Genomic DNA, 18,785 nt, shown 5'->3' with positions numbered 1-18,785 from the left:
TAGAGATAAGAATCCCCCAGCATCTTTATTTGAGCACCAAATCACTAGAAACTTATCTGAGTAAATCACAGCTATGCCATAAAATCACAAATCTTCTCTCTCGAAGATAATTCTAGAGCTTCAACTATAGCTAACAATTATGCTTCATAGTCAGGTTGCTTGTGATCAAGAAGGAACTCATTTCATAGAGAGAGAGAGAGAGAGAGAGAGAGAGAGTTCTGGAGACACTATAATTCCAAAACTCCTCCTTAAACAGAGATTACAACTGCCAACCAATTATTTTGCAATATCAAAAGAGGACCAAGAAAATGTTATTAAAAAGGCAAGACAGAATGAAATTGTGCTTCGATTTCCCATTAGTTACATCATCCTGGTACCATGTGTGGATCTTAGAACTGAAAAGGCTCTTTCAATTTTTATCTTTACATGCTCTTTCTCTTCTTCATCTACCTGCAAGACAAATATCGTAGTTAACTTTCATGATGATGACGACCAAATTTTACTAGGTGCATGGCTTTTTGGCAGCATTTTTTGAGCTCTAATTTTTTTCTTGAAACAAATTCTATCAATTTTCTTTTGTATGAATAGCTATTCCCTAGAGCAGTGGCCCCCCCTTTTACTTTCTAAGAAAAAGCTCCTTTATCATTTTATAATATCGGTAACCCTTGATAACTTTTCTACCTTTGTGGGGAAAAAATATTCTTTAAATCATGATTTTCAACTAAAATCCTTTACCTTAAATTATTGGAAACCCTTAAAACTGACAAAATTCTTTACCTTTATTATCAACTAAAATTTGTCACTATATAATGTTAAATCATGTAGCTATTCTAAAAAAACACTTCTGGCTCAAAAGTGTAAGCTGTTGCAATTTCATATCTGAACAGCTGTTTGGATTTGCATTTGTGTCACTTGGAATGGAATAATGGAAAGGAGGAACAAGAAAAGAGGCTGACCTCTATCAAGACTGTCTTCTTGACCAATTCTGAGAGAGTTGTGATATTTGCTGTGATAATTTTCAGCTTCAAAGATTCAAAAACCTCACAAATTCTACTCATAGCATCTGTTGTTCTATTACATGTCAAGCTCACGAACAGATTTTTCCCTCCCATCGAAGTAACACTAAACTGAAAAACACATCACAAAACATACCATAAGTAACATAATTAATTAATCATCTGATATATGTTGCGACAGGTACCCTTTTTTATTATAATTTTACTGGTAGTGAGACATCTCCACTACTTAAAAACTGACTATATCATACCAGACTAAAAGCAGAGATCGACTTACTTCATGAACTTGAATGGGACAAGTATTTCTGGCCATCCTGTGATCATAAATTTGGTCATATCTTGTTCTCTTGGATCTTAACAAGACTGGTAGCTCTTGATCAAAGTCATAACCAAGATCTTCCTTCAATCTATTCGATTCAAGTTCCATTATCTCAGCTTGGAGTCCCTTCTCTTGTTCTTGCAAATCTTGGATGTAATCAATAGCATCTTTGATTATAGAAGCCTTGTCCATCTAAATATGTTCAACCCAAAAATGAAAACAACATAAAAAAATTTTCAAACCCGAAAACAAAATGATAAGCATTAGCATTGCTAATTAATAAATGTTGCTTAAAATTAATTTACAATGTGTATGACTTGTATTAATTAGTGGGGTTACTAGAAAGAATATTAAGAATTAAATTTTAAAATCCAACAAAAAAAATAAACTTTAATATTATTGATTAATAAATATTACATCGACGGGTTACCTTGCTGATTTTGGGGACAGCTTCTCTAAGTGCTAAGAGCTTGTCACTGAGATTCTTCCTCCTGCTCCTCTCTGAAACAATATTTTTAGAGAATATTGTTGAAGTGGTTCCATCCGTCGCGCTTGAATCATTGCTCCCGAGATTAAATTGCTGATTCGTTGCCCAACTGTGTCTAATTAAAATAATTTTTTCAGTTGAAAACTTTGGACATGGATGAACAATACAAATTATATAATAAAACAAAAGTTTTGTCATCGAATGCAAATATATAAGAAGGGGTACCTAAAATTAAGCTCTTCATTCCAAAACCAGTTAGTTTCCCAGGAATTTTCGCACTCTCCAATATGTTCAATAATTTCCATGGATTGGGGCTGTGTGACAGACGGGGAGAGAGAAAAATCGAAAGATTATTGTTTGAGATGAAGTGGGTTTTGCCTTCTGGATGATGCAGATGTTGTTGGATTTTATGCAGAAGAGTGAGGTGTCGCTGTCAATAATTGCTCTGTCGTTTCTCAGAAGGCCAACGACTTTTGAAATGGGCTATGAATAGTTCGTTTACTGTATTGTTGCCCGCGCTACTACTGTATATCTGTATTATTTTCTTAATAAAATATTGTGCGTTGAAAACATATTCTTTTTATAAAACAAATTCAATAATTTGAGTTACAATTCCAATTAATTAATTAAACTGATTTTATTTCAATCATATTTGAAAAAACAAAAAAGAACAATATATATATATATATATATATAAATGATAGTGATAATAAGGTAAAAAACCTTTTATCATAAAGTAAAAAAAAATATTTCATCTATCTAGTTATGTTTAATGAGTTTTTTTTTTGTTTAAATTCAATTTATAATAGAAATTAATGCACACATAAAATCTATCAAATAAAATAAAAGGAAAAATAATATATAAGGCTACACATATTAAAAATATAAAAAATAAATATTTAATTTATATAAAATATATAAAACAAATTACAGATGAATCACACTAACCTTTTAAAAATTTAAACACACCTAATATAATTTAAAAAAAACTATTTAAAAAAATCCTAAGAAAAAAATAACAAAGAAGAAGTATTAATTAAAGCATAAATTTAAAAATTATTTAAAAAAAAACATAAAAAAGACATTAATAAAAAATGAAAATTTAAGAAAGAAAAAAGAAAGAAAGGAACCAAAATGAGAGAGAGAGAAAAACAATACACTATCAACATGGATTGAAGAGTGAAATAAAAAATAAAAAATTATAAGAATAAGGATTAAATTAAAAATACCAATACATGATAATATGTAGAATTTTTCAACGTGTTTTTTACATAAAAAAAATATAAAAGTAAATCGAAAAACTTATGTACCCACCTAATTAAATAAATTACAAACCATTATGTAAATAAATGAAAAAAAAGTCATTAACAATAAATAAAAACATAATTAAAAAAAGTAAAAGACAAACATAGATCAAGATATTTAATATCATAACACGAATTATTTACTTGGTTGTGTTTAATAAACTTATTTATTAAAATCAATTTGTAATGTAAATCAATACACACATAAAATTTATTGAATAAGATAAAATAAAAAAATATTATATAAGACTGCACACACTAGATATTATACAAAATAAATATTTAATCTATATAAAATATATATAAACAAATTAAAAATAAATCATTCTAACCTTGTAACAACCCCAAATTTCAAACAATATCATGTCTTGATTTACAAAAATACCATGGGAAATTTTATATATGGTATTTGACTATAAATATTTTTAATTTTAGTGTTGGTAAATATGAAGTAGCCCAAAAAGTATAATATTCTTGACTCTGATGCTAGTGAATAAATCTGTAAAATTTGGATTGAAAAAAAAACTATTATTATTTTTTTTCTTTTTTTTAAAAAAACAAACATGTATTGTATATCAGATTTGTATTTCATAGTAAAAGTCTATGAACCAAATATATAGTAAAGTCAACAAAAATAGTGCGAGGGACCCCAAATAAATCAAAAAGGGTTCCCCATTTTTTTTGAAATTTTGTTATATTTAAAAAGGCTCGGTTAGCTAAATTTCAACATAAAAAATGAAATAAATGGGAAATAGCATAAGGGTGTGTTTTGCCATGCACACCCTTAGCCCAAAGGAGATTGTGGGCTTAAGGCATAGACCCAGCCCGGTTTCAACCCCTTTTCTTCTTTTAAATTGAGCTGGATCTAATAAAGTTGTACAGACTGAGCTGGATCTATCAGGACCAACCCGATTTTAGGCCCAAGCTAGTAACCCTGCTGGTTCTTCCTTTTCTTTGCTCTGTAGGCATGTGTGAACTGTTCACGCACGCGTGCTACAGTCACCAGGTAATTAAATGTAAATGAGGGGGAAACAATGTCGACTTATCTGGTGCTGGCGTTCTGGACGAAGACCCTGCTGGTGCTCGTTACTGGAATTCTGGGAAGAAGCTGGGATTCCACTCTCTTCTTTTGGCTTCCCTTCTGCTCTGTCGTCTTTTCTTTTTTTTTCTATTTTATGGTTTTGGTTTTTTAGGTTAATTCTCTCTTTTTCTGGCTTTTGCTTCTTTTTTTCTGTCTTTTTAGAGGCTTTCTTGCGGGAATTTTGATCCTTATCTTCCCAGGATAATGATCTTCGTGTGGAGATAAGGTCTGGGACTTTGTGTTTTGGTTGGGTTGGGACACCAACAGTCCTGCCATTGCTGAACTGTTGGTGGCGGTTTCCTCGCATTGTTGGCACCTCATGGCGGTGGAGGAAGGTCGGTCGGACAGGGGACATATTTGGTCTAAAGGTGGTGAAAAAATAGGTTACTATTCACTGATTTTTATTGGTTTCATGTTAATGTTAGTTTTATTCTGTAAACCTATGCTTTAATCTTTTTATGTATTTATGTGTGTGTAAATTTTTATTTTAAAAAAAAAACAATGTTGACAAGTTTTCATCAAGTTAGTGTTATATTTTTTTTATATATAAAACTTGTATTTTAACAGTTAGGTTAACATGTATCTTATCTTTTAAAGATTGACATAGTCCTATCATATATTTTTAACTTTAAAAAAAATTCAATAATGAGTCAATGAATTAATTTTCATTAAGTTATCGTCATGTTTTGAGTAAACTTGAATTTTAATGATTAATCGACATATAGTATTCTACTCAACTTTTTATTTTTAAAATGATAAAAAAAAGGGTAAAAAAATACAAATAAATAAATAAATAAAATTATCAAGTGGCAGACTCGCTGTTTAGGTTCAAACACTAACTCTACGAATATCCATCAATAATAAATAACTTGTGAATAAACTAAAAAACAACTTGGATAGTTAATGACATGCATAAAATGAATTTAAAAGAAACATATAATGGTTTATAATTAAATAATAATACCAATTAATAATTAATTGTTATTGTTATTAATATTATTATAATAATAGTGTTATTTGTTCTTATGGAACACATGACCACAAGTTCAAGCCTCTCATCTTTTTTGTCACAAAAAAAATAGTAATTTAAGAAATTATAGTTATAAATTATTTGATAATTAATAATATAAAAGTATAGCTAATTAAATATTTTTTTCATGATTTGCTATCACTATTACTTATTTTGCTTATTTGGTTACTAAATTTATTAATTTCATTGCATAATTTCTTTGATTTGATATCTAATTATTTGTTTATTGCATGGTAACAATATTTTACCAAGTATAATTTTTTATTTTTAATGACATAAATTTCTTGTTTTTTGATAAGTTTTTATACAACAATAAATACTCTTATTTTAGGATGTAACATAATCCATCAATTTTTATTTTATAGTATTTCACTCTTATAAATATCTTTATGATTTATTGATTTTGTCATGTGCTTCATTTCTTAGATAATTAAATATATCTTGTTACGTACTTGCTCGAGATTCTTGCTTGATAATTAAATATATCAACATAGATTATTTTGTCGCTAGTTTTAGAGAGAGTAGGACGTAGTTAATTGATTAATTGGATAGAAAATCTGACAACCTATCAACCCAATTAATTTTTATGATAAAGAACTGATAAACAAAATCTAGTTAAACTCATTCAAAGTACCAGTTTAAAAAATCTCAATCACTTTGAGAACATATTTTATGTTTTTTATAATAAATTTTTCAAATGAAAAGGAAATAAAATGATGAATAATACAATATTTTTATTTTATATGCAAGCATATTTATCATTATAAAACATTATTTTTTATGTTTTTTTTTTATTTTGTTAACTTTATATTTTTTTAAAGGATAAATTTAATATAAAACATTTCTTTTCTTGGAGTTAATAAGTACGTTTACTATACTATTTAATTAGAAAGATATAAAAATATATTTCACAGTGAAATTGTCACAAATATAAATAATATAACTATTATAAATTATTCTTTAGATCTTTTTTAATGAAAGATAATAATAATATTAATATATTTTCTTATTTTTTGATGAAGAACTTCTCTGTAAAAATATAACTACGTACCATGCACAACCATATCCATGACGACGGCCATCCGACCACATTTACTACCAATATTATAATCATTGTCATCAATATTTGTCTCTTTTAGTATTACCTATATTCTACATTTTTCAATGAAAAATAGCTATTTTATTTTTATAAAAACTGACTCATTTTACAAAAAAAATGTTTTGCGAGAAAATATATTTATATATATAAAAAACAAACCTCTAGCTAGTGTTTTAAAAAAATTAATTTTAATGAATTTTAATCAAGGATCCATTTTTAATTTAGCTACATGTTTTAAGAATATATTTTTAAAACAAACCTCTAGTTAGTATTTTAATTTAGCCACATGTTATTAATAAATTGATGGCTCACGGGCCGGCCACAGCGTCCATATTGTGAAATTTCTACAGTGTCTTCAGACGATGGATTGCTTGTCGTGTTCTCCGAAGCAGTTGCTATGACTACAGTGACAGTTTGTTCGAAACAGATATTTGTCGACATTTTTCTTCGAGGACAGAAAATTTCCAAGATGACAGATACTTGTCGACCGATATTTGTCAACAACATGCATCCCGAACGCCTGCTGTTTTTCCCTGTGAGCTCCGGCGGTATCATGTTAATTCTCAGTGTGTATTTAATGCTGCAATCTGTGTTTCTTCTACACTTTCAACCTAGGCTGCTGCTGGCTCTTCCTTCTTCGCATTGGGCAATCTTCAGTCAATGTTCTGATAGCCTTAGCATGTGCTGCTTGCTGCTGCGGTTTTGGTAGTTGATTATTTCCCTGTGAGCTCCGGCGGTATCATGTTAATTCTCAGTGTGTATTTAATGCTGCAATCTGTGTTTCTTCTACACTTTCAACCTGGGCTGCTGCCGGCTCTTCCTTCTTCGCATTGGGCAATCTTCAGTCAAAGTTTTGATAGCCTTAGCATGTGCTGCTTGCTGCTGCGGTTTTGGTAGTTGATTATTCATGGTTTGCCGCCGTCCTCTTTGATTTTATGTTTCAAATATATATATATATATATATATATATATATATTATTTTTTTATTTGTTTCAAATTAATATTTTTTTTTTGTGTTTTTAGATAATTGTAATGTGTTTATGTTAAAAATAATTTTAAGAAAATAAAAATATATTATTTTAATACATGCAAGGCAGTAGGTGTTTTTTTTAGGGTTGTTTCTGGCTGTGGAATCCGTAGTTTTTTAATGTATTTTTTTTGTTTAAAAATAATATATTTTTTTTATTTTTTAAAATTTATTTTTGAAATCAAAATAATACAAAAACATAAAAAATAATCTTTTTTTTAAACCTTTATTTAAGCAACAAACAGACACTTACCGAGACTTAATTTATTGTCATCTCTATTCTTTTGCCTGTTTTGTTTAGTCTTTCTAATTTCATAACTCCAAGAAGTAGAATTGTTAATCAAGAAAGTATAATAATAGCGGAATTTATCATCTTTAAATGTACTAAATTAATATGAATAATGAGTTTTTAAGATCATATGAGAGAGAATATCAATTAATGTGTATAATCTGATATTTTTATCATCTAATTAAAAAATTATGAATATCTTGTTGCTTAAGATTTATGTTGCTCAAAAAATGCTTATCCAACACAAGCAATTGTATAATAGGTAGTTTCGGTTTGAATTTCAATCATTTTAGTTTATTTAATTAATAAATAATAAAATAGTACTATTTTATTATATAATTAAGTTTTATTGTACTTTTTCATGAACTGAAAATAATAATAAAATATACGTATTAATAGACTCTGTACTCATCCGATTTTGGTTACTAGAAGGGTGAATACAACTAGATTAGCGAGAGGGGTCTCATTTTATTGTGAAGACCATAATCAAGGATGATTTTTCATAGTGATTGTCGCGCACGTGTATGGGGTCGCGACAATCGAATCCATCTTCAAATCATAAATGTTGGTATCCTGGAAAAAATAGAGAAAAATAAAAAGACAAAGAATTCTTGTTTTTTATCTATGAAAAGCAGGAATGAGAGTCACCACCTAGTATTTTGGTCACTAGGAACCCTAACTAGTCTCAAAAATTGGGCACGGGGATTGATTGCGTAAAAAAAAGGTATTAGCATTCCAAATACGTCATACCTAAGGTAAGCTGCATTGTTTTATTGTTTGATAAAATCTAAAATCTTGTCGTGTTTTCTAGTTGTTGATCTGTTTATGGTTTAAGAAAAGTCCTCCTCGGTAAGGAGATTCTTATCTCATCGGGTAAAACCTAACCGTTCTATGTCAACCAAAGAAATTTTTTTTAATATTGAGAATACGTCTTACGTATAAGCTCGTAATCCTTAATATTAAAAGAAAACAAAATAATTTTTTTTTTTAGAATTTTTGAAATATTCTCTAGTTCTCGTGGCTTTAATAAACTGGTTATTAAAGCTAAAATACATGCTAATACCTATTTTTTGATTTTTTGTTATATGAAAATATGATATATTTTTTTTGAGATACTTGGTCGTATGCTTGAAAACAAAAATAATTTTTTTTATATTTTTCAATGTTTTGACGAAAACTGGATATTTTAATATTAGATTTGTATCTTTACGGTATAACAATACAAACCAATACTAAGCAAAATTCAGTAGAAAAATACGCGGGGAAATCACAGATTTTTTTTTTTTTTGGGCTGGGTCCAGCTTGGCCCATGTGGATGGGCTGGACCCAGCAGGCTTAACCGGGTCACTGGCCCAAGCCAGTGACCCGGCTGGGAAGCTCACGCGTGCATGCTCAATGTTCAAGTGAATTATAATTCACTTGAACAGTAAAACACCAAATGAAAGAACAAATGTAACGTGAAGAGAATGTATTAAGCTTACCTGGTAACTGAGACAGACAGAGACGAATAATCGATTGCGTATTAAAGCTTCAATAGATATTGTTCGTTGGCTCACATTTCAAGCATGTGCTTTTAGAGGACATGATGAACGTCCAGAATCAAAAAATCGAGGTAATTTTCTTGAAATGTTGGAACTTTTAGCATCATATAATGAACAAGTAGGTGCTCTTGTTTTGGATAATGCTCCACAAAATGCTAAATACACCTCGCATCAAATTCAAAAGGAAATTTTGCATGTCTTTGCTAGAAATGTTCAGTCTTCAATTCGTCATGAGATTGGTGATGCAAGATTTTGCTTAATTGTTGATGAAGCTCGAGATGAATCCAGAAGAGAGCAAATGGCCCTTGTTATTAGGTTTGTTGATAGAAGTGGATTTATACGAGAACGATTTTTGGATATAGTTCATGTCAAAGATACAACTGCTTCAACTCTTAAGAAAGAGATTTCCTTTGTTTTATCTCATCACAATCTTGATGTTCAAAATATTAGGGGCCAAGGGTATGATGGTGCTAGTAATATGCGTGGAGAGTGGAATGGATTGCAAGCTTTATTCATTAATGATTGCCCTTGTGCATATTATGTACATTGCTTAGCTCATCAATTACAATTGGCTCTTATTGCTGCAGCTAGAGAAATATCTGATGTTCACACTTTTTTTCAGAACTTGATTTTTATTATTAACATTGTTAGTGCTTCTTGCAAGCGTAATGATGAATTACGGGCTTTTCAAGCAGCTACAATTGAACATTTAGTTGATATTGGTGAGATTGAAACGGGTAAAGGAGTTAATCAAGTAGGTGGTTTGCAACGACCTGGAGATAGCAGATGGAGTTCGCACTTCAAATCCATTTGCAGTTTGATAAAAATGTATGGGGCAACTTGCTTGGTTCTTGAAAACATCGCTTTAGATGGATCTACTTATTCTCAACGTGGTGATGCAGCTTTTTCATTTAAGTTGCTAATGTCATTTGATTTTGCATTCATCTTGCATATAATGAAGAATGTTATGGGAATTACTGATGTGCTTTGCCAAGCTTTGCAACAGAAATCTCAAGACATTTTAAATGCTATGCATTTGGTGACTACCACAAAGACTTTAATTCAGAAGTTAAGAGATGATGGCTGGGAAACTCTTTTAGAAGAAGTAACATCATTTTGTAAGCATCACGACATTGAAGTTCCTGATATGGATGCTTGTTTTTCTAGTGTGGGACGATCTCGCCGTAAAACAAATCAATAACAGTTGAGCATCACTACCGAGTTGATATATTTACAGCTATCATTGATCAACAGTTGCAAGAGCTAAATAATAGATTCAATGAGCAGACGATTGAGCTTCTTAAGTTGAGCGCAGCTTTAGATCCTAAAAATAACTATAAATTATTCAGTGTTGAAGATATATGCTTACTTGTTGACAAGTTCTATCCTGAAGACTTTTCTGACCAAGAAAAAACTCATTTGAGATTTCAGTTGCAGCATTATGAGCTTGATGTGCCCAATCATCCAAAGTTAAAGAATATGTCATCGATTGCTGATTTATGTCAAGGATTAGTTGAAACAGAAAAATCAACAATTTATCCACTCATTGACAGGTTGATTCGGCTTATTTTGACTCTTCCTGTTTCGACAACAACAACTGAACGAGCTTTTTCAGCGATGAAGATTGTTAAAACAAGACTTCGCAATCGGATGGAGGATGATTTTCTTGCAAATTATTTGATTGTCTATATAGAAAAAGAAATTGCTGAAAGATTCACAATTGATATGATAATCGATGATTTCTACTCCATGAAAGAACGACGAGCACAATTAAATTAAATATGTAAGAATCATTCTTTATTATTTTTTACTTTATTTCAAAGTTTTATCAAACATAAATAATGCATCGCTTTAACTAATGTTTCTTATTTATTTTGTATATTTATATTTGATAGGTACAAAGATCAACAAAATTAAAGTGATGAATACATTATGAAGATGACATTAACTTCATAGCTTTGACTCAATTTGGTATTGCTTTAAACTTCTTATCTTATATAAAGATCGTCATATGTTTGTAGTTACTTCTTTGAATAAAACTAAATCATGCAGTTTTTTTTTATTTTTACAATTTATGTATAGTAAATTAAAAAAAAATATCTTTTTATATTATTTTGGCCCCCCTATTAAATAATCCTACCTCCGCCCCTGAGACGATGGCGATGAAACTTCTGCGCAGGATCGATGGTGACTGGTTCTGGTAACTGAGACAGACAAAGACGATGGCGATGAAATTTCTGCGCAGGATCGGTGGTGACTGGTGATGAAGACGATCAACGCTGGTTTTTTTCTTATTTATTTTTTCTCTGCTCTTTTCCTTTTCTACTCTTTTCTCCCCTGTACTCTCTCTCTTTCTCCTCTGTATTCCCTCCCTTTCTCTCCTGTGCTGTCTCTCCCCTCTGTCTCTCTCTGTCCCCCCAAGTGTGGCTCTCGACCCTGTTGTCCCGGCTCTTTGAGATGAAGGAATGAAGACGATGGTGATACCTGTTGTCAGTGGTCTTTTTTCTGCGTGGTTCTTCTTTTTCTGCTTGTCTCTGTTCTCCTTATGTGCCCACTGTTTCCTCTGGTTCTATCCCCCTCATCTTCTCTTTGCCTCTGTTCTTAAAGAAAAGAGAATCACCCTGGTTGCTGGAACCTGCTGCTTGCAGTTGCAGACGAAGATGACAGTGTGGAAGGGCTGTTCCACCAACACTGCTTCCTCTCCTCCTGTTTTTTCCTCTGTCTCCTTTTTTTCTTCCTTTCTTTCGGTTCCTCCTCTGGCTTTTATAGCCAGAGGATGCAGGCGTTTCTTGGTAACGGCCGGCGTGCATCACGGTGGCGAGGGATGTCAGCCGCGAGAAGTGCCTCCTGATTGAGACGGCTCCCCTGTCGCTGCTAAAATGCCTCCCCTGCCTTTACTGCCCAGCCGTTTGCTTTTAAGAAGACAATGAATAGTGCTCCAAGAAACGGCGCCGTTTTAAAATTCAAATGGATACTTCTGATTTGGTCATTGAATTTGTTGCATTGTTGTAATCAAGCCCCCCGGAAAATTGTAATTGGATCCCTTGATTTTAGCGTCTTTTCCGGTTTGGTTCTTGATTTCGGATTGTTTTAATTAAGTCTATAATTGGCCATCAAACTTTAATAATTATGCAATTAAGCCCCTGATTTGACCAAATCAACTCTTTAAAATTATAATTGGACCCTAAAAATTTAATTTCTTCCAATAAAAGCCTAAATTGACTTAAAAATCAATTTTTGTTTCAATCAAACCCTCTATAAACTCAATTAAACCCTTGATAAAATTTAATTGGGTCTATAAATATCTGATTTTGGACTTTTCTTCCTCAAATTGAATTTTCCTTGTCAACAAGGCTCTCATCAGTAAAAAATATACTATCAAATTTCAATTCTTATATTTTTGAACCTCCTCAACCAATTCCTAGCCATTTATAGGCATTCAGCATTATTTTCTCGCTCCTATTATTTTTTGGATTTCTTCCAAATATATATTTTTTGTATTTTTTCTATTTTTTTATATGAAAACCCAAAATTAAATAACAACAATAATGAACATATATCCTCATACAACACTTGGGGGGTAATAACAAGAAGAGCTAATGCAGGCTAAGTTAACGTGATTGGTAAACCATACCTAGTGGTAAAAAATGGAGGACACTAGAAGACAAACCGTAATGAAATAAAAAGAAAGATTGAGCTTTCAAAATGTGCAATTTACATTTCTCCATTGACTTTAAAAGGTATGCTCCCCAAATAAAATTAGAATAAGTTGTTACGATTGTTATACCTTTTATATTAATGATATTCTTAAGCTAAACGCTTTGTAAAATGCTTATTTTCAAAAGTAATTTAAGTTGGTGAAAGCTTTTATCAATTTGAACTTTCATAAATTATCTTACTGATAAAATTTTCTTGAATATAATTCTAAGAAAGAAAATCTTTAGTTCAAACATGTCCTTAGGAGATTTTAAGCCATGCAATCAATTAAGACGTTCAACCCCGTTCTTAGGAATTTCAAGCCCTATAACAAAAAATAAATGCAAGTCGTGCCATAAGAAAGTTTAGCCCTGCAGTCATGAAGTTTAAGCCTTGGCATTAATTAGGAGAGCTCAAGCCCTGTAATTACAAAGTTCAGCCTTGTCAACAAGAAAGTGCAAGCTCTTCCATCAGAAAGTTCAACCCTACAATTAAAAGGTTCAAGCCCTGCGATCAGGAATCAACTTTACCATTAGGAAATTATCCCTGCAATCAAGAGATTTGGTCTTGCCAGCAGGAATCGGCTATAAAATTAGAAGATCAAGCTCTACAATCGAGAGATTCAACTCTGTCATTAGGAAGTCAGCCATGTTATTAGGAAGATTTCAAGCCATGTCATCAGGTAATTAAAGCCTTGCCATCAGGATATTTCTATCCGTATCATAAGTTGATTTCAAGCTTCAATGTTAAAAGGTTCTAGCCTCGTAAATAAAGAGGTTCACAGGAGAATCCCATAACTAGATAATTCAAATTAACCTCTATAATCAAGACTATTTTATTTCATGTTGAGATGGTCGTCTTTAGATGAGACCATTTTATTTTTACTTCAACGTAGTCAGCTTCTTGATGTGATTATACCATTTTAATTTCTATTAAGGATGATCATCAAAAAATCTTTTGATGAGAACATTTTATTTTCATTTCAAAGGCAATCACTTTTTCGCAAGAGTATGTCATTTTTTTTCCTCTTAAGGTTGATCACCTCTTGATGATGAACCATTTTATTTTGATTACGAGAGTAGTCGTTTTTTAGATGAGATTATGTTATTTTATTTCTTGTTGAGGGTGGTCGTCTCTTGTTGAGATCTTTTTTACTTTGATTTCGAGGGTAATAATCTTTTTGACGAGATTATGTTATTTTATTTTGATCTTGATGGTAATTGTTTTTTTTTTTTTTAATGAAACTATGTCATTTTATTTTATATTGAGGGTGATTGCCTCATGATGAGACTAGTAGTCTCTCCATGAGACTTTGTTGTTGTATTTATTATGTAGGTAGCTGTTTCTCAATGAGATTATTTTTATTCATTTATTATATACATTTCTATAAAATGCATTGTCAATGTAATTCGACCAAATTGCAGCCATTTATAATTTTTTTATGCTTGAGCTTATCATATTCATGTTAACGAATTTTCAAAAATTAAGATATTGAAAAAACAAAACAAAGCAAAAAAAAAAAAAAAAAACAAAATATTAAAAAATATTCGTGAGTAAAATGATAATCATGGAAGGAAAGAGGAATCAAAATAATCATAAAGTTTTTGACCCTTCTCCAAGCAACTAGAAGATATGGGGATAATGATAAAAATAATTAAAAGGAAAATAAAAAAAATAAAGGAAGAGACGAAAATATTTTAAAAGGCAGGAGAAAGATGAGATGCTAAACCTATACTAGCAGCCGCCGGCCCCCCCTCGGTCTTTTTTTTTTTCTTCTTCCCCGGTTTGCAAGAACAGAACATATATAGGGGAAGAATTCCCCATCTTCACTTTCTTCTCTTCTAGCCCGGTACCAAATCAGCAGGCCTGCAACGAGTGTAACCATCGCCACTGCACCCGTTCTCCTATGCTCAGTCTATAAACCACCCCGTCAGCAGCTCTCCTTCTACACAGTCCGAATTCAAGACAACAGCTCCTCAGTAGCAGCAGCAGGGTTTGATCACTTCCAGTAACGGCAACAGTGGAGTCTTCACCGTCCCGGCCGAAATCAGCAGCATTAATCTTCCCTTCCCAGCAGCAGCAGTGCTGTCTTCAGCAACTATAGAATTCAGTAATGAGGTTCACGTTATTCATTCAAGTTTTCAATACAAGAAGTACAAGGCTTCTTTATAGTCCCTTGTACCGGTTTCTTCCTACAGAATAGGAGATACATATGGACAGTGATAGACATGGAATATAACTGAACAACTAAGAGTTCTAATCACAACTCTTTAGAAGATAATTACAATCAGAGATAATTACAATCTGCTACACTCCCCCTCAAGTTGGTGCATGGATATTTTTCATGCCTAACTTGTCCAATACTTGGTGAAAGGCTTTACTTGATACTGCCTTGGTGAGAATATCAGCCAGTTGATCTTGAGATCGAACATGAGGAACGGCAATTATCTTCGCTTCCAGTTGTTCTTTAATAAAGTGTCTGTCAATCTCTACATGCTTTGTTCGGTCATGCTGAACAGGATTGTGAGCTATGTCACATGCAGCCTTGTTATCACAGTATAACTTCATAGGAAATGTTGATGAAATCTTGAGTTCCTGTAACAAATTTTTAATCCATAGCAGCTCACATACACCTTTAGCCATACCTCTGTACTCTGCTTCCGCACTAGATCTAGCGACAACTCCCTGTTTTTTGCTTCGCCATGTAACCAGATTTCCCCCAACAAATGTCAAGTATCCTGCAGTGGAACGTCTATCATCAATTGAGCCTGCCCAATCTGCATCGGTATAGCCTTCAATATTCAAAGTGTCTCCTTTAGTGAACATAATTCCTTTACCTGGAGAAGACTTTAAATATTGTAAAATACGCATTACTGCCTTCATATGTTCTTCACTTGGAGAGTGCATATACCTGCTAACAACACTAAGTGAGTATGCTAAGTCGGGTCTAGTATGTGTAAGATACATCAATCGTCCTACCAGCCTCTGATATTGTTCTTTATTTGCAGGAATCTGATTTGAGTGTGCACTCAACTTGACATTTTCAGCAGCAGGTGTGTCACTTGGTTTGCAGGCTAACATGCTAACTTCATTAAGCAAATCAATTGTGTATTTCCGTTGTGACAAGAGTATACCATGTCTAGATCTCAGTACCTCAATTCCCAGAAAGTACTTTAAAGGTCCAAGATCTTTCATTTCAAATTCTCGAGAGAGATAAGTTTGCAGGGATTCCTTTTCAACAGTCATTTCCTGTCACAATCATATCGTCAACATATATAATCAATATTGTGAGCTTCCCTTCCTTATGCTTTATGAATAGGGTGTGGTCAGAACTACTCTGTTGATATCCAAATGCCTTCATTGAGTTTGTAAATCTGCCGAACCAAGCTCTTGGTGATTGCTTTAATCCATACAATGATTTTCGCAGTTTACAAACTTGTTTGCTTCCTTCAACCTGTAACTGACATCCTGGAGGCAGCTCCATGTATACTTCTTCTTGGAGATTCCCGTGCAGGAATGCATTCTTTACATCAAATTGATGTAGTGGCCAGTCAAAATTTGCAGCTAATGACAAGAGAATACGGACTGTGTTTATTTTAGCCACTGGTGCAAACGTTTCTGCATAATCAATCCCATACGTTTGACTGTACCCCTTGGCCACAAGTCGTGCTTTAAACCTCTCAATATCACCATCAGCTTTGTATTTGACTGAAAAAATCCATCGACATCCCACAGGTTTTTTTCCAGCAGGTAAGTCGATCACCTCCCATGTTGCATTTCTTTGGAGAGATTTCATTTCTTCATTCATTGCATTTTTCCACCTAGGATCCTTGATAGCTTCCTGCACACTATTAGGAACATGTACAGTAGACAATTGATTTGCAAATGATTCACATGCCTTTGATAGCCTATGGTAAGATACATAATTATTTAGTGGGTATTTAGGGGTAGAAGTACGAACAGGTTCATAGCTAACTCTAGGAATTCCTCTTGTGATACGGTTAGGAAGTATGCGGAGTGGAGGTTCAAGGTTTACCTGTGATTCATCAGTTAATGGTGACTCATGAGGAATAGAAGCATCAAGTGGAGATGATTGTTGTTGTGGTACAGTTGCTTCAGCTATATTAGGTTGATCACATGGTTGAAGCTCAAGTGTTGTTGGCTCAATTACTGCATCCATATGTTCTGGTTCTACTGGTTCCTGTTCTGGTGTTTCAGGTTCAGGTAAAGAGTGACTTATGTTCTCAGTTTGATGGCTAAGAGACTGTATGTTAAAACTTTCCTCCCCCTGATTTGTAGTCTCTGTTGCAGGAAAGTACATCTGGTGCTCATGGAATTTTACATCCATTGTGACATACAATTTTTGAGTGGGTGGATGGAAACACCGATATCCTTTCTGATGAAGACCATATCCAACAAAGACACATCGAAGAGCACATGGTTGAAGTTTATGGCGGGTATGTTTTGGTATGTGTACAAAGGCAGTGCAGCCAAAGACTTTTGGGGGCAGGTTTGGTATGAGTGGTGAGGACAAACTATGGTTTAATGTATCAAATGGTGTATGGAAGTCTAAGCTGCGGGATGGGATACGGTTTATTATATATGATGCAGTTGTAAGTGACTCACCCCAGTAATGAAGGGGCATATTGGCTTCAAATAGTGTGGCTCGAACCATTTCCAGGAGATGTCTGTTTTTTCTTTCTGCAACCCCATTCTGTTGGGGGGAATAAGGGCATGTAGTTTGATGGATTATGCCCTGACACTGTAAGAATTGCTTCATCTCATGATTGACAAACTCCCCACCATTATCAGTGCGCAGGACCTGAATTGAAGTTTTATACTGGGTAGCAACCATTGAATAAAACTGCTTAAAAAGTGAGCACACAGCCTGTTTGGTTTTCATCAGACATACCCAAGTCATCCGACTATGATCATCTATGAATGAGACAAACCAACGTGATCCATTCAGAGTTGGAACTTTTGCAGGTCCCCAAACATCAGAGTGTATAAGTGTAAATGGCAAAGGACTTCTATTCAAACTTGGGTGAAAAGGAACACGGTGGCTCTTTGCCAATTCACATGTTTCACATTTAAACAATGGTGGAGATGTGTTTAAAAATAATTCAGGAAACAAATGCTTTAAATATCCAAATGAAACATGTCCAAATCGTTTGTGCCACAACCAAATATTAGACGTAGATGTTGAACTGGTAACTGATAATGATTGAGCCAATGCACTTGAGCTAGATGATGTGAGATCAAGATAATAGAGCCTCCCCTTTTTAGTACCACAACCAATCGTCTTCCTTGTCTTGATGTCCTTAAAAACACAATGATCAGGCCAAAAAATCACGACACAATTCAAAGAAGTTGTAATTTGTGAGACAGATATCAAGTTAAAATTAAGGGAAGGAACTATAAGAACAGAGTTCAAATTTAGCTTATTTAAAGAAAATGAACCTTTTCCAACAACTGTGGCTTGAGTTCCATTTGCTGTAGACACAACATATTTTTCAGATGGTTTCAATTTAGAGACAGAAGAAGTATCAAAGGACATATGATCAGTTGATCCAGAATCAATAATCCATGCACAAGATCCAATAGGTGTAGGTTTATCAAACGGCTTACCTGGTGATTCTGAGGAAATATGTAATGTTGTAGCATTAGTATTAGGTGATGACATTTCAGCTATGGCGGTAGAGACAGATGATGTTGCAGGTGAAGTCTTGCCTTTACGTTTTGGAGCCTTGGAAGGATCCCACCATTCAGGATATCCAATCAAGTCATAGCAGCGGCTTTTACTGTGTCCAGTGTCTCCACAATGGGTACAGTATCTAGATGAGCTAGCCTGTTTGTTTCCAATGTCAAAGCTGCGAGATGTCACCATGGAACCAGA

At 33.0% G+C, this 18,785-nt stretch overlaps 1 protein-coding gene and 1 pseudogene across 2 annotated transcripts; one reads left to right on the top strand and one right to left on the bottom strand.

The window, feature by feature from the left end:
* On the bottom strand, positions 1-2,265 carry LOC7485500 (transcription factor bHLH35). 2 transcript variants are annotated; one of them, XM_024603484.2, is made up of 5 exons: positions 2,048-2,265; positions 1,766-1,931; positions 1,294-1,527; positions 957-1,127; positions 1-450 (listed from the first exon to the last, which is right to left on the bottom strand). In XM_024603484.2, exons 1-5 carry the CDS (start codon positions 2,125-2,127, stop codon positions 361-363), a joined length of 741 nt encoding a protein of 246 aa, XP_024459252.2. In that variant the 5' UTR covers positions 2,128-2,265; the 3' UTR covers positions 1-360. The 2 variants fall into 2 exon arrangements, with proteins under 2 accessions (XP_024459252.2, XP_002308107.3); XM_002308071.4 differs by having other exon boundaries at positions 1,766-1,937; positions 2,048-2,256.
* A 1,895-nt stretch (positions 2,266-4,160) lies between these two features.
* Positions 4,161-10,960, top strand: LOC112326114 (uncharacterized; annotated as a pseudogene).
* The last annotated feature ends 7,825 nt before the right edge of the window (positions 10,961-18,785 follow it).

Source organism: Populus trichocarpa, chromosome 6 (genome assembly GCF_000002775.5).
Source record: "Populus trichocarpa isolate Nisqually-1 chromosome 6, P.trichocarpa_v4.1, whole genome shotgun sequence".
Classification (NCBI taxonomy): domain Eukaryota; kingdom Viridiplantae; phylum Streptophyta; class Magnoliopsida; order Malpighiales; family Salicaceae; genus Populus; species Populus trichocarpa.
This window is presented reverse-complemented; position numbering and strand designations above follow the sequence as displayed.

What these genes read in the sequence shown, in the direction of transcription:
- LOC7485500 (XM_002308071.4), bottom strand. Translation starts at nt 2,127, where the DNA reads ATGGAAATTATTGAACATATTGGAGAGTGCGAAAATTCCTGGGAAACT. An exon ending in CTGTCCCCAAAATCAGCAAG is followed by an intron (nt 1,528 to 1,765) that starts GTAACCCGTCGA and finishes GAACATATTTAG; the next exon opens with ATGGACAAGGCTTCTATAAT. An exon ending in GTCCCATTCAAGTTCATGAA is followed by an intron (nt 1,128 to 1,293) that starts GTAAGTCGATCT and finishes TGTGTTTTTCAG; the next exon opens with TTTAGTGTTACTTCGATGGG.